Source organism: Trachemys scripta, chromosome 3 (genome assembly GCF_013100865.1).
Source record: "Trachemys scripta elegans isolate TJP31775 chromosome 3, CAS_Tse_1.0, whole genome shotgun sequence".
Lineage (NCBI taxonomy): Eukaryota > Metazoa > Chordata > Testudines > Emydidae > Trachemys > Trachemys scripta.
In genome coordinates this window covers 94,478,724-94,503,306 of record NC_048300.1, presented here as the reverse complement: position 1 = coordinate 94,503,306, position 24,583 = coordinate 94,478,724, and the positions used below count along the sequence as shown (strand labels likewise).

The 24,583-nt window shown below is 40.1% G+C and overlaps 2 protein-coding genes across 5 annotated transcripts in view; one reads left to right on the top strand and one right to left on the bottom strand.

The window, feature by feature from the left end:
- GINM1 (glycoprotein integral membrane 1) overlaps positions 1 to 5,283 on the top strand; it is a 42,268-nt gene extending 36,985 nt beyond the window's left edge. For both annotated transcript variants that reach the window (XM_034765442.1, XM_034765441.1), the window contains exons 7-8: positions 1,867 to 2,030; positions 4,103 to 5,283. In XM_034765442.1, the coding sequence (XP_034621333.1) occupies positions 1,867 to 2,030; positions 4,103 to 4,202 (264 nt within the window). In that variant the 3' untranslated portion in view covers positions 4,203 to 5,283. The remainder of the gene's footprint in view (positions 1 to 1,866; positions 2,031 to 4,102) is intronic.
- A 494-nt stretch (positions 5,284 to 5,777) lies between these two features.
- The window catches only part of KATNA1 (katanin catalytic subunit A1), a 33,760-nt gene continuing 14,954 nt past the window's right edge, over positions 5,778 to 24,583 (bottom strand). For 2 of the 3 annotated variants that reach the window (XM_034765438.1, XM_034765439.1), the window contains exons 5-12: positions 23,649 to 23,832; positions 22,011 to 22,132; positions 20,723 to 20,828; positions 17,127 to 17,285; positions 14,946 to 15,072; positions 12,923 to 13,057; positions 11,962 to 12,088; positions 5,778 to 6,594 (exon numbers count right to left, since the gene is read on the bottom strand). In XM_034765438.1, coding sequence (XP_034621329.1) covers positions 6,396 to 6,594; positions 11,962 to 12,088; positions 12,923 to 13,057; positions 14,946 to 15,072; positions 17,127 to 17,285; positions 20,723 to 20,828; positions 22,011 to 22,132; positions 23,649 to 23,832 — 1,159 coding nt within the window. In that variant the 3' untranslated portion in view covers positions 5,778 to 6,395. The remainder of the gene's footprint in view (positions 6,595 to 11,961; positions 12,089 to 12,922; positions 13,058 to 14,945; positions 15,073 to 17,126; positions 17,286 to 20,722; positions 20,829 to 22,010; positions 22,133 to 23,648; positions 23,833 to 24,583) is intronic. The other variant, XM_034765440.1, reaches the window with a different exon arrangement.

Here is a 24,583-nt window from a genome sequence, read left to right as displayed (position 1 = left end):
TCAAGCAGAAAGCAGTAAATTTTCCACCTTAATCCATGGCTAGGAAAGGAAGCCAGACACCCCTTCTCCTCCCCCCAAGCATGATTCAGTAAGTTGTGCATTGCAACACGAAGGCCATCCACATGCCATTTCAGCAAACATATGGTGCCTTTCTAGAGGCTATAAAAGCTATTCTAGGGATTATTATCATTATTTTTTTTTTTTTTAAAAGCATGTGATTGAGTTTTGTTCTCAAAACTCCATCTCTTGGAGGGTTTTTGGTATGTAGAAAAAAGCAATATGATACATTGACTTTGTTGCAAAGGCTATTTTAATTCTCAGCCCTGTTTTACTTAAAATTGCAACTTTTCCAGCTGCCATTTTGTTGAGGATACATTGTCTTATATGATAAGAAGGTAGTAATTGCTGTTGTATGATACTAGTGATCCATCTGGTCCCATCTCCTGTTTCTGAGAGTGGCCAGTACCAGATGCTTCAAAAGGAAAGTGTATACTTCTCTAGTATACAACTGAGAAATAACCCACCCATAGTGGAATTTTCTTCCTAATCTTCCACTTGGTTTATACTCTGAGAAATGGTGTTTACCCTTCTAAAATTGTTTTTTTAACATATCTCATGTAACAGTTATTACTCAGAAGTATTCAGACATCCATATAAGCTCTGACCTTTCTGTCTTGTGACAGAGTTCCATAATGTGTGTTGTAAAGTAGTTCCTTTCCATTTTAAAATCAGTTGCCATTCAGTTTCAGTTCATATCCCCTTGTTTTTGTATTCTAGAGGAAAAGGTCAAAAAAGATAATTAGAGATGCTAGAACTTTGCTTCTGGTGGCCTGGAAAACTTTATTCTGTTCAAATGCCGACTTTCTTCCTACTGCTACTTCTCTTATAGTTGTCAGATAGGAAGCCCACCTACTCTTTGAAAAGTAGACGAGCCAGTTTGACTACAGCAAGAGCAAAGACCGCTGAAAGGAATGAATAGTTCCTTCAGAGGAGGGACTTTCCAGTACCCAGCACTCCATATTTCACATCTCGGCATACTTGGGTTTTTCTTTGCTGTGTAGACATAGCCTGTGGCTGGCCTGTGCCAGCAGGCTCAGGCGCTGTTTTATTTGGTGTGTGGACTCCTGGAAGTCTACACCCCAATGAAACAGCCCCGCAGCCTGACGCTGAGTTGGCTAGCAGGGGCCAGCCATGGATTTTTCTTTGTTGTGTAGACATACCCTTAGAGGCCAGCAACAATCACACACACACATTCTGTTCAGTACTCTCCTCACCTGGGACTATAGTTACAGCTACAATGCTCCTGTTTTAGAGACTGTTGCAATCAGATACAAAAAGCGAGCACAGTGAAAACGAAACACTACCTGCAAGTCACCGCTGCAGCAGGTTAATGCCCGGCATTGTTTGATAGCTGAAAAAATCACCAGGGTTCTCCTCCAAACATTCTACCTTCTTGTGCTCTATCAGGCAGCCCTTAAAGGTGCTTCATAGCCAATATAATGTTGCTGCTGCATCACCAGTAACCCTTTCCCTGCTACACACTGCAATGGGAAATGCTATTCTGGTCCCAAGTAGCATGTGTAATCTACATCTAAGCTTCACTATAGCCTTGCCTCCGGATACTCTGTGGATCTCAGCTCCCCACCCAAAAATGGGATCTCCTCTCATATGACTCTGGTTGTATTTCAGATTTGCATGTGTCAGATCTTCCTGAGCAGGGAGACTGTCAATTAGTGATATGTAAAGCAGTGTATGAACTGTATTATACATTTAAAACAGAGCTAATGCATCTTGTAGAGATTCACCAGTAGCTAGACTGCACTCATTTCTGAAATATGTCTCTCTTAACATGTTTGTTGGTTTCAGGTCATGTGCCAGTGGATGGAATACTTGAGAAAAGAGCTGTGCGGGTTCTGGCTTAAATCTTTTCCTGTGTTCTTTAAGCTGATGGAAGTCATTGGGACTGGAGTTGTAGGAGCAGCTCTAGTTTTAGGAATCTTAAAAGTGCTTTTCCCTTCCTGCGAACACAAGTGAGTAATTCTTGCATACTCCCAAAAAAAGCTATGGTTGTAGTCATAAGACTGTCTCCTTTCATTGACCAGTCTCATGATGTGGAGAGTCTGCTACCACTCCACAAAAAGGCAGTCATTAGCTTTCCACTGTAAGTGATTTCTTATAAAGACATTTGAAAAAAAACAGGTCAGTACCACCTATTAAATTGTTAATGCATGATCACCATTTCACATGCGTAGCAGCAGCTCTCTGAAGACAATCTGTGAGGGGTAGGCTTTCTCTATAGCATTCATCTCAGGAACAGAAAGGCCAAATAGCTGAAGCTCTGCAATGGCAGTGTAGTCAAACAAGGTTAAGAACCATACATTCTGTTTTTATCCTAACTTTGCCACACAACCTGGCTTTAGCAATAACGCTACACTTTCAGTCAAGGACAGTGAAGTGCTTTGAAAACACAGGCTTTGTCACAGCTTTTAGTGACACGGCCATGTCACTAAAAGTCAGGCAGTGTAAATGCTGTTTGTCTGCACTTTTGCTGACAAAAATACTTCCACCCCCTATGAGCAGGGTTCATGTTGTTGGCAGGGGAGCACTCCTGCTAACAAGGAACAGAGCCATTTACACTGCTACTTGCCTCAGCAAAAATGTTGTTGGGGAGGGAGAAGGGAGCCTTTTTAAGCACCTGTGAACGACAAAAGTGGTGTCTTTCAATTGGCAGTGTAGACAAAGCCTAAATCATGCGAGTCAATTATATACACCTTCTCTTTTCATCTGGTGACAATTTACCTCCCTTTTTCATAAGGGTGGGGGTGAATTAGTGTGTGTAATGCTCTGACAATGGAAAGCAATAATTGCAGCTTGGTAGAGTAGAGTGCAGTCATCGGTTCCTATAGCCCAGCTATGCTGCCTTGAGTAAGAAGCACATCAGCTCAGTGAGTAAGGCATGGAGTGTATACTTACTTCCAACACCGTTAAGATAACATACTGAAAAAAAAATGCCAGGCCACCATGAAGATGGAGTTAAAACTGAAAATGTCTCAAATCTGAGCCACAGTGGACTTGTCTGTGCCAAAATTAGCTGAAGTCTTCAGCTGTAATAAATTATATAAAGCAGTATAAGCAATAAAGCCAGCCAGGCAGGAGTGAGAGGCCTCAAGGTGCTTGACAGCCCTTCTGGGAGTAAAGAGTTTGCAAACTGAAAAGGTATATACTTAAAGTGCCCTTTACCAAGGCATCTGCCCTGCTGTCACCTCCTGCCATCTTCACTTCACACCAAGCACAATGTTAAAGCCAGGGCAATTCATCTACCATCAGAGTAGGGAAACAGCAACACTTATTGGATCTGACTACTTCCATGCAACAAGCAAGTGCCTTAATACTGGCACCTGTTTAAACTAGGTAGAACTAGAAAAAGGCTAATTATACAGCCTGCCACTGAGAGCAAAGTACTGATTTGTAAATAAGTGGTCAAAAACAGTGGTGGACATAAGCTATAATTCCTTAACCTTCCACTGAAAAGCATACATGTGGCCTAATCACTCCTGGCCCCTGTTCCAACAGGTGGGGTCTATGCTGACAGAGTTTGATAGGTAATTTTTCAATTGCAAGCTACCTTTTATGGATTAAAGAAATCACCTTAGAATGAGACATGTGGCAGGTCTGATTTTAGTGGAGGGGATATCAAGCAGATGGGGAACACTCATCCTGTAATTGAACAGCAGAGCTCTCTATTGTAAAAGCAGGTGTCTTGTCAACAATATGTCCAGTCATTGACCAGCACTTTAGCTTAGTATTAATATAGCTCCTGGTGGAAGATGATTTGAAAGCAGCTTAAACAATTAAGTTTTAATATCTGTGAGGTAGGAACTGAATCATATGCTGATATTTTAGATTAGAAACAAGCTTACATGATGTGCCAAAAGTCACCAAATATCAAAGCAACTTTCCTCAAGCCTCAATACATATGCTGCCTCTTCATTTAATAGATAATAAATTAAGTCTGCACTTACTTCATATGTTGATTTACAATGAAAAAATAATTCTCAAAACAGAGCTACCCTTTTCTAATGTTAAGTAATGTGTCTTTCAGAGGAGTCCTTCACCTGGAGGATATCAACACTGCACCTGTGGTTGTGATAAAGGTCTCTTCAGATATTCCAGAGAAGACAGACAATTTAGTGGAGAAATGATGTACTCAATACCATGTTTGCGTCTGAATCTTTGTACAAATCTTCAGTGGACCTGAAATTTGGCACTTGAACTTTAATACCTTATTTGTTTCCTATTCTGAAAATAGTATGTCAACTGATTTGTGTTTAAAGGGACATTTCAAGGTTGAGGCCCAAAATGATCTCCCCTCTTTCCATAGCCTCTCGCTCCTAAGGAACAACAGCTTCCCATTATGAGGGTTGTAACAGGTTTTAACTTCTTTAAAATACTCTCCCAGCAGCTAGGATAGGAAATTGGCCTTTGTATTCCTAGATAAGGCAGTTAGGTAATGAAATACAGAATGTGATAATCTTCAATCATCTCAAGCATGGGCTAAAGGAACAGAAGGAAGAGATTACACATGTGCCTGCAAGCCAAAACAAAGCTGGTCAACCTGGTTTTAGACCTATTACCCTTGACTGTGCCTTGTAAAAACAACAAATGTTCTTATTATTAAAATAAGGAGTTACTATATATGTAAAACAAGGTATTAAGGCAATTTTTGATATTTCAAGCACTTTATTCGATACAATTTTCAGTAGGGAAGGGGCTTAATATGAAATTGTGTAAGCCACTGATAGATTACTTGTTTACTATGCTTTTTGTATATCCTGTGGTATTGTGTAAAGTGTTTCAGAAACAAGAACACAAATGTCTTACAAGACATTAGTTTACTATCTTGAGTACAGGAGGCATAGTTTTCCCACAAATTTTCATATAAATTAACATTTAACTTGTTTACTCTGCATATAAAAATATACTGAAAGGAAATCAAACTGTAGAGAAGTGGCTTGCAAGAATATATTACCCGAAGAAAAAAACAGGCTGGATTTTTAGCTTTCCATTTGTATTCCCTAACTAGTAGGAATATTACAAGAAAGATAACCTCCCTAGAGAGTCATGTGTGGTCTTTCTTTAAGACTAAGGCCCACTGCCCTCAGAATAGTTGATCTTTGGTCCTACTTTAAAGTTTAAATTTTTTAAAGTAAAATTCCTGTATATGATAAATTGGCACACGCCTAAACAGGGGAAGTAGTTATCCCACTTTAGGAGAAGGCCACTCTTATGGCTGGTCCACACTTAGTCCGGACTTCGGACTAAGGTACGCAAATTCAGCTACATTAATAACGTAGCTGAATTCAAAGTACCTTACTCCGGACTTACCGCGGTCCAGATGCGGCCGGAAGTCTCCCCCCGTCGACGCCGCGTACTCCTCTCGGCGAGCTGGAGTACCGGCGCCGACTGTGAGCACTTCCGGGATCGATTTATCGCGTCTTAACCAGACGCGATAAATCGATCCCAGAACATCGATGGCGTGCCGCCGGACCAGCCGGTAAGTGAAGACTAGGCCTTAAAGCAGGACTTCTCTAAAAGTCTAGGACATACACTCACTTGTACATCTCCTGAATAGTAAGCTTCTTTTAGAACACAGATTCCTTCCTTGACCAAGTTATCTGCCAGTAATCAGTTTACAATTCATTTATTTTTAATAGAAAGTGTGCCAGATCTGTTTAATGTCTTAGTCTCCACTTTCTAAAGACAATTGCAACACTTGTAGACTGCAACCCTGACCCAGCAGCAGTGCTGGCAAAATAGTCTGGTATTAATCAGAGTTGTACAGCATATCTAAGGAAATGCTTTTCCCAATGCATCTCAAGTTTAATTTATTAAGGGTTACAAGTTTCAGAGTTTTTGCACCTTAGTCTTGTCACAATTTCTTTTAACAGATGCAGGAACATTTAGATGGCAAAATTTGCTAAAGATGAATGGGCACCACTGTTTAGTGAATCATCTTCTTCTTGTGTTGAGATTCACAGTATCAGGAACTAACAAGCACAAAGATGACCAGCTTCTGGACTAGTGAAAGAGTTCATAGGAGATCCCCCTGGTGAACAAATCCCAATATTCAATTAAAACAAAACAAAAACCAAAACATTTGATTGATGACATTTATATCTTTAAAAGGGACATAGATAAAGGGAGACTTGTTCTGAGTAAATTCAAATAAGAGGCAGAAGTGACATGCAATTTAAAAAATTACTTTATTCAGAATCATGTTGCTCTTAAGTTTAAGAAAGTTAAAAAAATAGCACTTAGTGCACATGAACGCTACCTTTCATTACTTCTGAAGCTGTTTTAAGACAGGTTTTCTGGGGAAGTTTGGTTAGGAAGACTTAGCATGATCCAAATTCAACAATCCATTTTTCATATTTCTCAATGTCCGCAGCAGATACCGATTTAGAAACCTTTTTTAAAGCCATTTCAAAATCCTCCATAGTTGTAGGCATGTGCATTTCATCCCTGGAAAGATTTCTGATTTCTTCTGGTGTCAAGCCCTCAATTCGCCTTCTCATAGCCATCAGTGATGCATCCCTATACGATGAGAGGAAACAACTCATTAATATGGGCATTTAATTAATTTAAAGCCTAACTTTGCAGCCTTTTAAGCAAGTCACCACAGTCCAATTGGGAAAACTAAAAATTAACTTTCAGTCTAACTTCTGATCTATCTTACTACTAATATGGCCCTGATTACTGTGGTATTTAAGCACTTCACAATTTTTAATGTATTTATCTTCATCATACTCCTGTTAGGTAGGGCAGTCTCTTATTTCAGTTTTACAGATGGGGAATAGATGATTGCCCAAGGTCACACAGAAAGTATGTAGTGGAGAAGGGAACTGAACCCACTTCTCCCAACTCCCAGACAAGTGGCTTACTTAATGGATCATCCTCCTCCTGTGCAGCAGACTCTTTGAAACTGCACCATTAGAACCAGACAGCTTCAGTAACACCTAGCTGCAGTACTACTGAAAGTACATTTACCTTGTACCTGTTACATTATGCAGTAGTCAAATTCTAGCTTGGAATGTTGCTTTCAGCTAGCGAAAACCCCTGTGGTTGGCTGAAGATAACTAAGGTCTGTTCTACACTAGACAATTAGGGATATCAAAAATCCACACCCTTGAATTCTTCCATCAATTTAACTACCGCCTCTCAGGACAGAGGATTGCTTACACCAACCTCTTATCAGCACAGTGTCTACTCTACACTGAAGTGCTAAAGCTGTGCTGATGCAGTGTTTTAAATGTAGACAGACATTGAACAAGTTCAGGGTTATAGAATAATAGGGGGCTAATGCTAAAAGAATTATTTCAAGAGCCATCTAGCTAGAAGAGGACTTTAACCTGGAATTCTATTTCTGATTTGCACCACCACCAGCTAGTCAGTTTAGTGAACCAGTTTTAAATCAACTGGGGCATAGATATGACAGATGGGGGGGAAAAGAGAACCAGAATACATAATGTGCATCTGTTTGTTCCTTTTGCTGCTGAAAGCAAGCCTTTTTCTTCTCCTGTTATATCTTGCAGTAAGGTCAGAACTATGCAGAGATACCAGTCTGCCATAGAAATTGTCATCAAGTTCAACAATATCACTTCACTTAAACTGGACTGACTATGGGAATATGTCCTTAATTGCTCATTATCACAGCTAGCTGCAGTTTGGGTAAGAAATGTGAAAGATATATGGAGTTCCCATTTATGATGTCGTTTGGCTGTGTTAAACTGTTCTGACCATTTCTAGAATCCCCGTGGTTTGGAGCAGGAGTTTAAGATCAAGCAGAGGGATAGCCTTAAGTTCACAGAAGTTACTTTTATCTTAGGCAGGAAAGTCTGCTGTTTTGACCAAGGAACAAAGGCTGGAAAATTCACCATTTGCAGATGCATAACTAAACTTCGTAGAGTTTTGTTCCTTAACTCTCTTGATAATTCCAATTACTCTGCACAACTTCCTCTTGCGTCATTCTAAAGCAGTCAGACAGAACTAAAATTCCAGACGGGACACGAAATGGATCCCTCTCCTTGAATGTTCTTGTATCCTTAGGATAAATTCAGTGGGCCAGGAATCAGAAGACTACACATTCAAACCTCACTTGGTTAATATTTCTGTGCACTTCACAGCCCTACTGAGCAGGGCTTATACCCCTATTCTTAGGAGTACAAGTATCCACCACCACTACAGATAGACGTACAGTGGTAGGGATCTGTGTTAGTCCCACACTATTTTTCTTTTTGACTGTGCTCTTGTACAGAGAATTGGACTCTCTAATTAGAACTGTTTGACTATATCCCAATCTGTCACACATGAATGGAACATATACATTTTAAGGGAAGGGTTTTGAAAAAGCAGTTTACTATAGAAGGTCTGTAGTATCTCCAGCCTGCAAATTACTTACAAAGAGACCAATCTGAGCTAAGGATTGAACGATTACCTAAACAAACCCCAAAACTTATTCATCCATATGTACCTTAAACTGCTGACCGCAATAAGTGTTTTTAAATTGTCCCTATAAATACCTCTTTTACTGCTGTATTAAATGATTAACTTGTTCGTATTTCCTGTGTTAGGTAAGCAAATAAAGTAACAGGTAGCGAACATCTACATACACATACTTAGTGGAGGGGTTGGACAAGTGACTGAAAAGTCTGCAGTTCTGCCTTCACTGTGTGAAATAATTTATTGAAATCAAGTTCTGAAACCATAAATTTTCAACCAAAGAGAGAAGTTGATGCAGCATCCAAAGAAGTGGGCAGTAGCCCACAAAAGCTTATGCTCTAATAAATTTGTTAGTCTCTAAGGTGCCACAAGTACTCCTGTTCTTTTTGCGGATACAGACTAACACGGCTGCTACTCAGAAACTAAAACTAGTATTTCATTTTACTACAGCTACCGTTTCATCTTTTTTCACTAGCAAATATAAAGGACAGACCAGGCCACATGGGAGGTGCTGATAAAAATCATGATTTTTCCACACTGAGGATGGAAAGAAGACCAACAGACCAATACCAGCAATTAAAGCCATTGTCGGGAGGGGGCACAAGTGAATGATGTAACAGTTTTATTTCAAAGCTCCCAAGGACTTGAACTAAGCTACCTAATTTTTTCTTCTATATTCCCCCTCAGGTGAAGAGTACATATTACTCAGCACCATAGAAATGTTAACAGGGTAGGCCTTGGGTGTCAAAAGAGACAGCTAGATACACTGCTGACTATTTATAAAAACTTACCCTTTATACCGTAGTACTAATAATGCTTTAACTGGCTGCGAATGAGACAAAAAAATCGCTAACAAACAGAGCTTCTCATTCCCTCTATCTTTCCAAGTTCAGTTGCTGCAACAATAGCCAGCACTTGCCAGGCCTCAGGGGCAGGGAGTTCTCTTTTAGGGAACTACTGGGAGCTTTAACTATATGACACTTTAGCAAGGCTCTGGCACTTGCTTTCCACTGTAGAAGCTTCTTTAACTTACTCTCTCCAATGAACATTAAAACAAAGTCTGGAGATTTGTCTATATTGTGCAGGGAAAAGGAAGGCAACAGAGACCCAAAATTAAAGACCAATAAAGCAAATTTAGGCACTGATGAGCTGCCAAAATATTAACAACCGGTTCCCTCCTCCTCACCCCACGAGGGGGTCCCACCAGGACTCCTGCCCCATCCAACCCCCCATATTCCTTTACACCCCACCCCCAGGACCCCTACCCTATCCACCCCCCCTTCCCTGTCCCCTAACTGCCCCCTGCCGCCCCATCCAACCCTTCCTCTCATTCCTGATGGCCCCCTGGGACTCCTGCCCCATCCAACCACCCCTTCTCTTTGTCCTGATTGCCCCTGAAACCCCTGCCCCTGACTGCACCCCAGCGCCCCATCCAACACCCCTGCTCCTTCCTGACTGGCCCCCCAAGACCCTGGCCCCCATTCAATTCCCCTGTTCCCTGCCCTCTGAGCGCCCCGAGTCCCGACCGTAACCCACCCCCCCGCCCTCTATCCAACACCCCCTCCCTGCCCCCCTTACCGCGCTGCCTGGAGCTGGGGGCCGGGACCGCCGGGCCAGAGTCAGGGGGCCAGGCCGGAGCCACTGGCCGGCCCAAAATTGGGGGCCGGCACGGAGCCGCGGGCCAGCCTGGAGTCGGGGCTGGCTCAGAGAGGATGGCTGGCCCGAATGCGGGGCTGGGCCGGAGCAGCTGGCTGGGCTGTAGCCGAGCCGGAGTCGGGGCCGGGGGCTGGAGCCGCGGGCCAGCCCGAAGCCGTGCGACGCCTGGAGCCTTCCTCACGTCCCTCGCTCCAGCTCACCTGCAGGAAGCTGCTGCTTCCTTCTCAGCCCTCCCAGGCTTCCCACGCAAACAGCTGATTCGTGGGAAGCTGGGTGGGGGAGCCTTCAGGGGAGGAGGCAGAGGCGGAGCCGGAGCTAGGTGAGCTGGGGATGGGGGCAGGGCAGGGAGCTGCTGGTGCTTTTGTTAAATTTAAAAGCCCTTTTAGAACCAGGACAACCGGTTCTAAAAGGGCTTCTAAATTTAACAACCGGTTCCCGCGAACCGGTGGGAACTGGCTCCAATTCACCACTGAATTTAGGATGATCAGACCCCAGACTGATTCACAGGCCCAGAAAATCTAAAAGTCTCAAAATCCTAGAGGAGAGAGATCTTGAGATTGATACCATAGGAAATAAAATCCCTGCTCTGCTGGGTGTGCATAGCAGGATGATCAGAAATCAGTAGCATCTTCTGGTGTGTATAAAACACTAAACTTACTAAAAAAGGTAAATCTTGCTCTTATGGAATCCTACATCTCAAAAATTAATGCATTTAATTAAGGAAACATTTAATGTGATTGAAGATTTTATTTAAGGGACCCTTACACATCTACCATATTTTTGAAGAAGCTTCAGGGAACAAAGTAAGGATTTCTCTGGTTTGGAATAGGTCCTTTGCATAGAAACATTTAACAATTGATAAATGTTGAAATGAACCACCTGGTGAAGATGGAACTGACTGATGTGCTTTCATTTCTCATTTCAATTTGCAATTCTCCTCGGAACTGCACCATGAAGTTGTCCATTTTCTGGCAAACAACTTGTCTCCCTTAATATTCGTTTAAAACACCTCTTTCTCCTGCATCCTCCTCCTCTCCCCATCAAAAAATTGTTCACTCCCTTCCATTCTCTCCTGTTTCTTTTCTTATATAACTGGATGTTCCAGTTTTCCCAATATGACAATAAAACCGATATTTCAATCAGTATTAACTGGATTGTGTAGTAAATCTAGTGTCAACCAGCAGAAAAGATATTTTAGGACAACAGAAATTATTTTAAAAGAAAATTTAGTAGCATAGTTACATTCAGCATCCTACAAACAACATTTTGGCTAAGTGCCCCTATGCTTCCCTCATTCATACAAATTGAGTTGAAATAAAAGCCAATAGTTACACATCACACACACTACAAGAGAAGCAGCTACTTACATCTAACACTGTATTTGCCTTAACTCAGTTTATAGTGGTCAGATATTTAGAGCAAACTTTTCTCTGTTCACTACCTTTTCACATCCACTCCTTTGGTCCCCTCTATAGTACCAGGTTACTTATTACTTGTTCTGATAACACACCAAAGCTGCCATCAGGTTGGGGAAACCCTCATCATAGTTGGTATTGCACAGAGTGGGGGACAGTCCTTTGCCCTGGAGAGCTTTCAGTTCAAGAAGCAGACAGAATGTGAAGACTACTCAGAGAACCAAGTCACTTTACATTAAGCCTTTATCTTAGTGGCAAGGTTTGTATTTTCGGAGTACTGTTAATTTCAGTCACCAAATTAGGGTCACTACTGGATATGATTAAGGCTGATTAGTTCTTAAATAAGTGATTCAACAAGAGAACATTTTATAAGGTTGCAATTTTGACATACCTGCATACATTGGTAATGTCTGCACCAGAATAACCTTCCATTTTTTCAGCTATATTTGCAAGGTCAACATCATCAGCCAGCTCCAACTCCCGCAGGTTTATCCGTAAGAGTTCTTCTCTGCCTTTTGCTAAACCAAACACACACAAAATAGCATGTCTATAATACCATGATTCAAAAGATAAGATACACACAGGGTGGCTCTAATTTGTTTTAGTCCTCCTTTGCTCTATTCTGCATCTAAATCTAAAGCCCAATTCAGAAGGCAAATATTTTCAGAAACAGGAGCCCAAAGTTAAGTTCCTAAGTCTATATTTAGGATCCTAACAAGTTGCCTGATTTTCAGAAGCGCTAAGCACAAATTGACTTAGAATGATAGGGTTAGAAGGAACCACAAGGGTCATCTAGTCTAACTCCTTGCCAAGATGCGGGATTTGTTGTGTCTAAACCATTCAAGACAGATGGCTATCCAGCCTCCTTTTGAAAACCTCCAGTGAAGGAGCTTCCACAACCTCCTTAGACTTAAGAGGTTGCAGCTGGGCACTCGGCATTTCTGAAAGTCAGGCCACTTTTCAGGAGTGTTAACTTTGCATTCCTATTTTTGAAATTCAATTAATTATAGTCCTTACATTGTTTTTCACCTCTCCGTTCTAGGTTAATCTCTGTATCCATTGGCCTTATACCCACATGTACCTGACATTTTAATGCTTTGTCTGTGGTGTTATGGAACTTGATGCACTCTCTTCATCACTTGGCAGCTATCTTCCATATCCAGACCATGAATGCATTCAACCAAACAATACATTCAAGGTAAAGTGCCTCCAAAGTTCAAAGGTCTCTTCCGAGCCCAGATGTCCGATGCAGTATAAGATATTGCCAAAAATTACAAGATTCATCACAAAATAAAAGAAGCAATGATCAGCTTGCTTTTTTTTTTTTTATTAATCTAAGGAAATCTTTGTACCTGATGGTAAAGGAATGTAAATTCTCTTTTCTAGTCGTCGTCTTAGGGCCTCATCAATATCCCAAGGAAAATTAGTAGCAGCAAGTACCATAACCATTTTGGAAGGATCATCATTTTCAGCAGCCCCTCCAACGCCTGTGGTAGATGGGGAAATAGTTAAACCTACTCAGCTATCATGGGAAGATCCTATATAGATACAGAATCATGGATACTCTGAGGTATAATATTAAAGTGCAAGTTTAATTTTAGTTCTACCTGGCATTTTGGGATGAAGAACTGCAAATTCTAGGTCAGAAAACTGAGGTTAACCTTGATATAAGTTTCACAAGATGGGCAAGTCCTTCTGCATCAACATACAGACAATTCTGCAATAGCTGCACGGATTTCTGCCTTTATCACAGGGTGTCAATGTGAAAACTCAGAATGGAACTAAAAATAAGGGCACTCAAAAATGTCATTAACAGCTATGCCAAAAAGTATAACTGCTGCTTTCAAAATAAGATCTTCCCCTCCAATTTGTAGGCTTGATACTGCAATCCCTTACTCAGTAATTCTTATTAACATAAGTAGTCCTAGGAAAGTCAGCATTCAAGACTGGTGGATTAGGTCCATGGACTAAAACCCTTTTGAACAGAGAGGAAGTATTTTAGTCTGTAAAGCGTTGTTAAATTAGTGGCACTATATAATAGCTTTTACTAATAAAAACCCAAGATGTGTTTTACTAGAATTGTCATCCCCATCATCTGTTACCAGGGTGTTTATTTGTAATTCATTCTAATTACAAAACCGACAGATTTTGCTTGTAATCAGTGATAGATCCTGCAATACTCACTGTACTGTTTGCCCTAATATTGAAGCATATCAAGATACCATTTATCAGAGTGGTAGCCGTGTTAGTCTGGGTCTGTAAAAAGTGACAGAGTCCTGTGGCATCTTATAGACTAACAGAAGTATTGGAGCATAAGCTTTCGTGGGTGAATACCCACTTTGTCAGATGCATGTTCTGACGAAGTGGGTATTCACCCATGAAAGATACCATTTGTGAATATTCCAAAATTCCATGGCTAAAAAAGGGAGCTAATGAAAAATTCATTACTGATGCAAATATTTGAGTTGCAAGGAAAGTATCTCAAGGGCTCTGACCTTGCTCCTATTTAAGTCAATGGGAATTTATAGACTTAAATGGGTTTAGGATCAGACTGCTCAAGTTAAAAAAAAAAAAGAAGATTTTCTGACTCCTGCAATCCTAACACAAGTTATTCTGCAGATTAGCAAACGATTTGAAGGTTTCTTTAAGTACATATTCAATAGTGTTTAGCAAAGAAGTTGAAATTAAAAATAGCTAATTTTCTGCACAAATAAAACAGGCATGGGTTTTTCCTATACAATAACAATTGCTTAAATTAATTGTAGAAAGTAACTGAAGTGTGCCGTTTTTATTAAAATGCTGTTTAAAACCAGTATCATAACGTGAATCCTTTAGGAGGGGATAACTGCCATTTGAAGTTTAAATTTGCACAGGTTACACTGACTCAAATCACTTGTATAGAAGACAACAGTCTGGAGCGCTTAGTGATGGTCGTCTTTGAAGACTTTCTGCTTCTAGAGCTATACAGCTACATCTGACTGCTTTACTTTATTGGACTACCAAGGGGGAAGGGTTAGGTTGGAAGGGGGGAAAAAAATCACTTGTGGGAAGCGTAGGGTTATATAAAAGTCATGACTGTGAGGGGGAGCTAAATGATTCCACAGCTTTGAGGAAGCTCAGTTATTCTGAAGTTACAATACGAAGTTGTGATTCAGATACTGAAGAGTGTGTTTGTGGGAGTAGATAAGATAGTGTAGAAGATAAGCTCAGTATATTTGTAGGGTCTTGTGAGTTTGAGTAATGTTTGTGTGTTTATCATTTTAATCTGCCTTTTTAAAAACAGCATAATTAAGTTATTGTGCCTAAAGAATAAAATTCAATCATTTTATTTTTTCCTGTAACCCAGAACCATCAACAACGATTAAGTTCATTTACCATCCATCTGAACAAGTAGTTCTGCTTTTACCCGTCGGCTGGCTTCATGCTCCTCCGAGGTTCCTCTGCGACTACAGATAGAGTCTATCTCATCAATAAATATAGTTGTTGGTGCATAAAATCGAGCCTAGAGAAATCAGAAACTGAAATTGCATCAGTTTATCTTAAGCTTTATTTAAGCTTATTTCTTTGGAATTGTGGCATCTCCTAGAGCTGCCTATAAGCACTGCTGTGCTGTGTTGGCTTTGGTGAGTCAACACAATAGGAGTAAATAGCCAACATGTCTTCTCGCTTACCTCCACCCTTTCAAACATACATACCATGAGCAATTATGCTTTCAGTAGCAATGATTTAAAAGCAGAACATTACCCTACTCAAGTGTAGTAACCCCTACAGTATTACCTGCCAGCTATTCAATAACCCGCAGCAACACTATACAATAATTTACAATGGAAATGAATGTCACATCCAGCTCAAACTGACAACGTGCACCCCAGAATGTAATTTAAATAGGCACAGTAATTATCTAAGGTAATATCTGACCGGGACACTAAAGTTAACACCCGTAACGTGTTAAAGGTGTTATGGGATCTTTAATGAAACCAAGATCAAATCTCACTAAGTCAGCACTAAAACCACGCTGGGATAATCAGTTCAATATTACTACAAGGGGCGAGTGCCACCGACTGATTGAGCCACACTAATTCCTGTAGCACATGTTTCATGGCAGCCACATGCTAATCCTAGACAGGCCTTGAGATTCGATAAAAGGCAGAGAGAAAAAACACCCAGGAAATTCAACATTATTGTCCCACAGCAACTATAACATATTGCTTTGTGCATACAGACTATTTTCTGTTGCTGTATATGGCATTAACTTTAATGCCTTTATACATGTATAATGTGGTCAACTTCAATAAATTCAAACCTGAAGTGCCCATAGCAATGTGATATGATTTGTCTGTAGAACTGAGGCTACAATAACCACATTTTGCAAGACTGTGCACCCCAGAATGCACAGCATTTGAACTTGGCGATGTAGAAAAGTCTTTACTGAGTCCATCATTCCATTAATTTCAAGTGTCACATGCTCTGTAGACTACTGAGCCTTAGCCACATGATATGTTTTGAACTGAAGATTAAAAGTTCTTATGTTATTCCGCTAAAAGGGAACACTACACGTTTTATATAGTGGATGATTGTGTGACCACATCTAATCTACTTAACTGGGATCTAAAGTCACAGAGCAAGGTTTTGAATTTTAGTAGTTTTGTCTTCAGGGAGTTATTTCAAATTAGGCTGCAAAGTCTATTTGTAGAAAGCACAGACCAAATAGTGTCTCAGACTGAAAATGTTTAATTTAGTGTATTACATTATTAGTAGGTATAAGTAGGCCTGGATTAAGGAAATCTGGAGCTTTTGGGTATATCTACTTGGGAAGTTTCACCCATTATGTTTGTATAACTAGTGATTTAAATTTCCTGTGTAGACTCTTATTCTGAAATAAGAGTGGCTTTTTCAGCCTACTTTAAACCATTTTCAAAGAAGCATAAGCTAAACCAGAAAAAAAGCTCTCATACTAGAATCAGCCTGTCCACATGGGGAGTATAGTGGTACAACAATAGTGGTTTAAATTCACATATCTTATACAAGTATAACTTTCCCAGGTACCTAAAGATTTATCTACATCACAAGATGCCAAACCCCTCCTTCCCCCACTGAGCTGTTGTTTCTGGCTGCTTGCTGACTCAGGCAGACATCACTACATTGGTTACACTATTCACAGTTTTTCTTAAAACCATGAGGAATAGCAATTAAAATGAAACTGGAGATTCTGAGGCAGTCACATGAATCCAGGAACTGTGGCCATAAGCCTGGCCTGTAGTGCTTATGCTTTAATTCAACTTGAGGTATGAGCACATATGCTAAGTAGGAAGCTAGACCATTCTGTCAATTTTTACAAGTGGTTTTCTATAAATAATATCTGTGTGCATATTTTTATATACACACACACACACACACACACACACACACACACACACACAAATGGAGGGTCTCAAACTTCAGTGTAACTAATAAGGCTTTAGCTTGGAGGCGTACTGACACACTGTATCTTGCCTAGGTTTCACTGCTCTGGGAACAGAGTTACAACCCACTATTCCTTATAGAGTTGTTAGTCACCATTTCAAACAGCAGGCGGACAAGTTTCTCAGATTCTCCTCTGTATTTTGAAGTAAGTGTTGATGAAGAGATGTTGAAAAATGTTGTTTTGCATTCAGTAGCTACAGCTTTTGCAAGGAGAGTCTTTCCAGTACCAGGTGGACCAACCATCAGCACACCCTATTTGAAAAGAGACAGTCCAAAGTGATGTACCAAAATCTGTTAAGGCTAGTGAAAACCCACTGCAACAATCATAGCCTAAGAAACTGTTTGATAGCCTCAGCATTAGACTATTTAGTATGAACTTTTGCTTAATCACATTTCCGAACCAGGAAGAGAAGGTGGATGAGGGTTTTTTTTTTTTTTTAAACTAACAAAATCATCCAAAACACAGGGCTTGGTGGTGATTTCAACTATCCAGACATCTGTTGGGAAAATAAGACAGTAGGGCACAAATTATCCAACAAGTTCTTCAAATGCATTGGAGACCACTTTTATTACAGAAGGTGGAGAAAACAAATGGGAGAGAGGTTATTCTGGCTTTGATTCCAACAAACAGGGAGGAACTAGTTGAGAATTTGAAGGTGGAAGACATCTTGGGTGAAAGCAATTATGAAATTATGGCATTCATGATTCTAAGGAATGGTAGGAGAGAAAACAGCAGAATAAAGACAATGCACTCAAGAAGGCAGACTTTAGCAAACTCAGGGAATTGATAGGTAAGATCCCATGGGAAGCACAGCTAAAGGAAAAAGAGTTCAGGAGAGTTGGCAGGTTTTTTAAGAGACAATATTAAGGACACAAAAGCAAACTACCCCAATGTTTAGAAAAAGATAGGAAGCGTAGTAAGAGGCCACCTTGTTTAATTAAGAGATCTTCAATGACCTGAAACAAGAGAGAGAGTCATACAAAGTAGAAACTAGGTCAAATTACAAAGTTTGAATACACTCACACACTAACTTAAGGACAAAATTAGAAAGGCCAAGGCTCAAAATGAGATTAAACTAGCTAGAGATATAAAGGGTAATAAGAAAGCATTTTACAAATTCATGGGAAGCAAGACAACAATGAGGGACAGGGTCGGCCCATTACTAAAAGATCGGGAAAGAGACACTGACAAAAATTGAAAACGTAGCAATAGACAAAGTGTTAATTAAATGCCTTTTTTGTTTCAGTTTTCCACCAAAAAAAAAGTTAGCAGTGATTGGACAACTAACAGAGAACATCAGTGTAAATGGGGTAGGATCTGAGGCTCCAAAAGGAAACGAACAAGTTAGATGTCTTCAAGTGATTAGGGCCTTATGAAATAGATCCTAGAATTCTTAAGGAACTGGCTGAAGAAATCTAAGCTATTAGCAGTTATCTTTGAGAACTCGTGGAGGACAGGAGAGATGCCTGAGGACTGGATAAGGGAAAATTAGGTACCTATCTATAAAAAGAGGAATAAAGACAACCCAGGGAATTATAGACCATTCAGCTTAACTTTGGTAATCAGAAAGATAATGGAGCAAATAATCAAACCACCAATTTGTAACCACCTAGAAGAAAATAAGGTGGTAAATAACAGTCACCACAGATTGGTCAAGAACAAATCATTTCAAACCAACCTAGCGTCCTTCTTTGACAGGTTAACAAGCCTTGTGGATCGGGAGAAAGCAGTAGATGCGATACATTTTGACTTCAGGCTTTTGATACTGTCTCACATGACCTTCTCATAAATAAACTAGAGCAGCAATTTGCAAACTTTGAGCTGAGCCCCCCTCTTTGTGTTACATTTTGGTTGCACCCCTACAACTCAAATAAAAATAGACCCATGCAAAAGTATGCTTGATAGTCTATTTATAAACCTAACAGAGACCTTAACACAACTTTAATTAAATTACCTACACCGGTAAGTTTCAAATACACAGATACTGTACCTACCAACGGCACAGCCAAGGCTCCCTCAGCAGCAAGTTGCTTCTACCTTGCAGCCAGGCTGCACCCCTAGGGCAGGGCCAATACCTGGCCCTTTGTCCCCCCCCACCCCACTTGGGTTTTCAGGGTTGGGAAAGGCAAGTGCAATGGTCTCTGGGGATGGAGCCAGTGCTAGGCTCAGAGTCTGCCAGACGTGGAAATGGGCACAGCAGATGTTGACACCGACCCACAGGCTGGGTGGCCCACTGAGGTGAGTCAGAGCTGGAGGTGGCGCTCCCTTCCCACCCCTGCGGGGCCTGGCACAAGCTGCCTGGTGTCACCACTTGCCCCCCCCAAGAGTTCCTCCATGCGGCCCTGGGGGCATACCAAACAGTTTGAACACCTCAGTACTAGAGAAATATAGCTTAGAAGACAAATCTACTATAAGGTGGGTGCACAACTGGCTGAAAAACCACACTCAGAGTAGATATCAATGGTTCACAATCGAGCTGGAAGGCCATATATAGTGGGGCCTCAGAGATCTGTCCTGGTTCTATTCAATATCTTCAGAAATAATTTGTATAATGGCACAGGGAGTAAACTTAAAGTTTGTGGATGATACCAAGCTGGAAGGGGTTGGAAGTGCTTTGAAGGACCAGATTAAAATTCAAAATGATCTGGATAAACTGGAGAAATGGTCTAAATTAAACAGGATGAAATTCAATTAGGACAAATGCAAAGTACTCCACTTAGGAAGGAACAGTTAGTTGCGCACATACAAAATGGGAAATGACTGTCTAGGAAGTACTGCAGAAAAGGCTCTGGGAGTTATAGTGGATCACAACAATACTGTTGCAAAAAAAAAAAAAAAAAAAAAAAAAAAAGAGTGAACATCATTCTGAGATGTATTAGCAGGAGTGTTGTAACCAACATGCAAAAAGTAATTCTTTCATTCTACTTAGCACTGATAAGGGTTCAACTGGAGTACCGAGTCCAGTTCGGAGAAGACGACTTCAGGAAAGATATGAACAAATTGCAGAAAGTCCACAGGAAAGCAACAAAAATGATCTAAGGTCTAGAAAACACATTTTATGAGGAAAGAGTGAAAAAAATTGGTTTGTTTAGTCTGTGGAAGACTGAGGGGAGACATAACAGTCTTCAAGTACATAAAAGTTTGCTATAAAGAGGAGGGTGATAAATTGGTCTCCTTAACCATCGAGGACAGGACAAGAAGCAAAGGGCTTAAATTGCAGTGATGGAGATTTAGGTTAGACATTAGGAAAAACTTCCTAACTTTAAGGGTAGTTAAGCACTGGAACAAATTACCTAGGGAGGTTGTGGAATTGTTGTCATGGGTTTTTAAGAACAGGTTGGACAAACACCTGTCAAGGATGGTCAGATAATACTTAGTCCTGCCTCAGTGCAGGGGACTGGACTAGATGACCTGTCGAGGTTCCTTCCGGTACTACATTTCTATGATTCTATTCAAAACTAAGTAGTGAAGTAATTTTACTTTCTTGAATACTAACAGAATGCACACACGACAGTATATGTTTTAGCCTACACTAACTTCATTTGTATTCAAAGGACACATAGTTGCCTAAAAAGTTTTGGTTAAAGATGGGTAAATATACTATACACAGAACATTTGAGAGTTCAGGTGCCCCTCTTAGGACAGGTCTTAGAATTACACTGCTTGCTAAGAATCAGCAATTTCTTACCTTCCACGGTCTTCTAATTCCCTTAAAGAATTCTGGCATCCACATTGGTAAGACTACAGCTTCTTTGAGCAATTTTTTGGCATCAACTAAGTCAGCTATATCATCCCTGATAGAGAGAGGGAAAAAAAAGTTGTTTAACACTTTATGACAGGGAGATGCCTGATCACTGCTCAATTCCAGATGCAAACACTTCAATTACCATGAATAGCTATTTAGTAGCCTATATAAATGAGTTGGTCTAGTTCTGTTTCTAGGGAATATCTGCACTGGAGCTGGAAAAGGCAATTTCCAGCTCAGGTATACAAACCCGCAGCATATTCAAAATATAAGTGTAGCCACAGCTGCATGAACAACAAGAGGGACTAGACTCCTGGAGTACGATCCCATCCAAGACCATAAGTACATATTTGGGGCAATTAGCCCCTCCTGCTGCTTGTGCTGCAGTGGCTACACTTCTATTTTTAGCACACTATCTTAATCAGAGCAGCATGGGTATGTCTCCTCAAGCTGGAAATTATACTTTCCAGCTGTACTGCAATCATACTACTAGTGGGCAAGTTCTCTCATCAATTCTGCCATCACTACAACTGGCATCTTTGTTGGCAATCTCCACAGACGTGCCAAGGACTGAAAAGACATTGAAATTAAACTACGTTCTCACTTGTGCCCCCAACCTTTCTGTACAGTCAGGGAGGAAGAACACTGGTTAAGGCAGTTTAAGGGAAGCTTGTGTGTTACCACTGCCTGGTCTGTAGCTCTCCCACTAAGAACTTTGACAGCCCAAGAAACCTAATCTTGTGATATTTTGATGAACATATTCAAGGCAACTATGTTTCCCTTCTTGTTTGAGACTAGGTTTCAACACTTTCTGTAAGTGCTGAAAAATGGATTATCTTTCACACTAGAGGTAACACTATTTTCAGCACCAATTCAGGTGGACCCATTAGTGACAAGTCCTTTTGCTAGCATAGACCTATACAGCAGAAAGCCTTGCCAAAAGACACTGGCAGACCTAATATAATCTTAAATATACTGAAATAGTGCCTCATGCATGAGCAGCTCAGACACTGGGCTATAGGACTGATTGGAGAAGTTTTCCACCACAGTTTTCATGTAATTAAAAGTAGAGTGCTAGAAACATTCAAGCAAGCAAAGTTACTTTAATATACAAAAAACAATGTAGCTGTAATTATTTAGTGTGTCAAAAACTTAATCCCAAAAAGACAGCTTCCACTTTATAACAGAAAAATCACAACCTGGATATAAGCTTAATTTTATTCAAACTTACCATCGAACATTGGGATTTTGAGAAATAATATCTTTTTCCAAAGCTTCTACTAAGTCTTTATCATACCCAGTACCGTCAAACCTCTTTGGCTCAGATTCTGAAACATCAGATGACGACTTGTTCTATGTTAAAAAACAAAATTGATACATGTGACAATGTGAATTCACGAAAGGCTCTACTGCAGTATTATATATTGCCTTCTCCTGGGTAGATCCAACAGTGGCACCCATGGCTGGAATTCTGGGGATAAAAGGGATCCCATCCAGCTCAGAAGCCATGCATAAATATTCTGCCCCTGGGATGCTTTCAAAGTGCCTTTATTAATTACAAACAAAGGAACAAAAACCCAAACTGACTTGGTTAAGAAAACTTTTCATTAACACTTCATCAGCAAAGCCCACTGAAGGCACAGAGGCAACATTTTAATTATTTTTGTCCTGTCTTTCTAAAGATTCAATGTAGCATTTTACTTATTAGGGTTAATCCTGCTCTTACTAAAATCAGCTGCAAGACTCGCATTGAAATCAATTGGAGTAGGATTTGATACTATCACTGGTATAAAGCACTGAACCCTGCCTACCAGTTTAACTCCCAAGCTAACTTTAATTTACAAAGATACACAATACAGTGTACATGCGATTTCATTTCCAGGTGTCAAATTCTAACTAGGCAGTTTATATTACGCATAACACCCCTATATCCAAGAACTTTTAGAGATTACAGAAACTGAAGTAAACCCTGGATTCTATCCATCAATTCGGTGGACATTAATAGGTTGGCTTTGATTTATTTGGTAAAGACATTGGTTTATTTTAGAAAGCTATATCAAAGATGGATTTTACTTTTTGAATGTGATCTCTTATTTCAGCCATTATCAGGTTGATATTATGTGACACTGTCCTTCTGGGAATTGCACAGTTCTGACCATTAACGATTCCTAGTTCTGACTGCAAGAACAGGTAAGTTCTTAGACTGAATCCAGATATATTGCTAGTTTGTTTTTAAAAAAGAGAAATGTAAGCAGCTAAGATCAGACTGACCTTCTGAATGAGAGGTTTAAGATCTCCCTTAAGAGTTAATTGAATCCTGAGAAATTTTGCTTCCAGATGCTTTGAAAGACACAAGGCAACAGCCTCACACTGTCGTTGCAAGAAGGTATGTAAAAAAATAACTCAGACTCTGAAAATTTGAATCAGCTACTGAAATGAAGACTGAAGTAATACAATTTTATATTTCTTGTAAACAGCCGTGTCCAAGAATGTCCAACGAACTCTTGTATAAGGTCTGAGTTACACAGAAAGAAGGGCTTTACAAAGAGGCAATATGGTCTCTAGAGGAACATGTACAGGATTCGAGGTCAGCAACTGGCAAGTTCTAAGCCCTGGCTCTGCTAATTAATCTATGTGCCCTTCAGCCAATTATGCTGTCCTTCAGTGTTCATCTTCATCTATTAAACACCTTACAAATATGTGCCAAGGTTTCATGTTTGTATAGTGTTTTAAATATGAGAAGCACTATACAAGTGTTACATTTGGTCAAAGATAACTTCTTCTGCACTAGTCATCTCCCTATCCTTCAACGTAAGGCTGCAATGAAACCACAAATCTGTAAACTTCATGAAATGATCCACAAGTTTACCTTTTCCTCTCTTCCTTTATTCTGCTGATCCTTCCTTTCTCGGCCACGGACTGCTTTCCCTTTATCATTAGGATTTCGAGAGGCGGGCCGGTGAGGGCCTCTGACAGCTGCACTTACACGGTTATTGTGGCCTCTGCAATCATTGCACTGAACAGACTGACGTTTTCTGGCTCCTGGAGAAGGTCTGATTGGTCATAACATATACAAAATGTTTAAAATTTAAAGTCTATGGTGAGCTTTATCAAACCTCATCAAATCTTAACTATGAATTGCCCAAGATAAAATCTACATCTGTTAAGTAATCTTTCTTACCTATTTAATTTTAAGATGCCACCAATATTACATCTTGCATCTGAAGAAGTGAGGTTCTTACCCACGAAAGCTTATGCTCCCAGTACTTCTGTTAGTCTCAAAGGTGCCACAGGACCCTCTGTTGCTTTTTACCAATATTACAAGTTGCCAATATAAAAGTTATCTAAGCTCAAAAAACAGGACTTATTTTAAAAGAAAGTCAGAGATTTCATACTTTTCAAACTCACTTCATCCTCTGTTTATACTTAGCCTACCTACACCAGAAGCTTAATACATTTATAATTTGTTAAGTACCAATGTTCTTGCTGCTGTACACCACTTAGATAAACGCTGTCCTAAAGATGCTTATGATACAACAAAAACTGAAATCCCTTTACCAGAGTATTCTTCCTTGATCACTGGCACAGAATGAAAAGGCTTCTCATGAATGCTGGATCACTGTTCAGTATAAGTCAAAAAATCCACTGGAGCATTTCACCCTCTATAGAAGACTTACACAGACTTTGTAAACCAAGGAGGGAAAAAGGTTTTGGGGACTTCAAACATTACCCATCTCTGTTTAGGCCCTTAATCAATAACAAAAAGCTACATGTATAACTGCAGCTTTTTTTGAAATACCACAA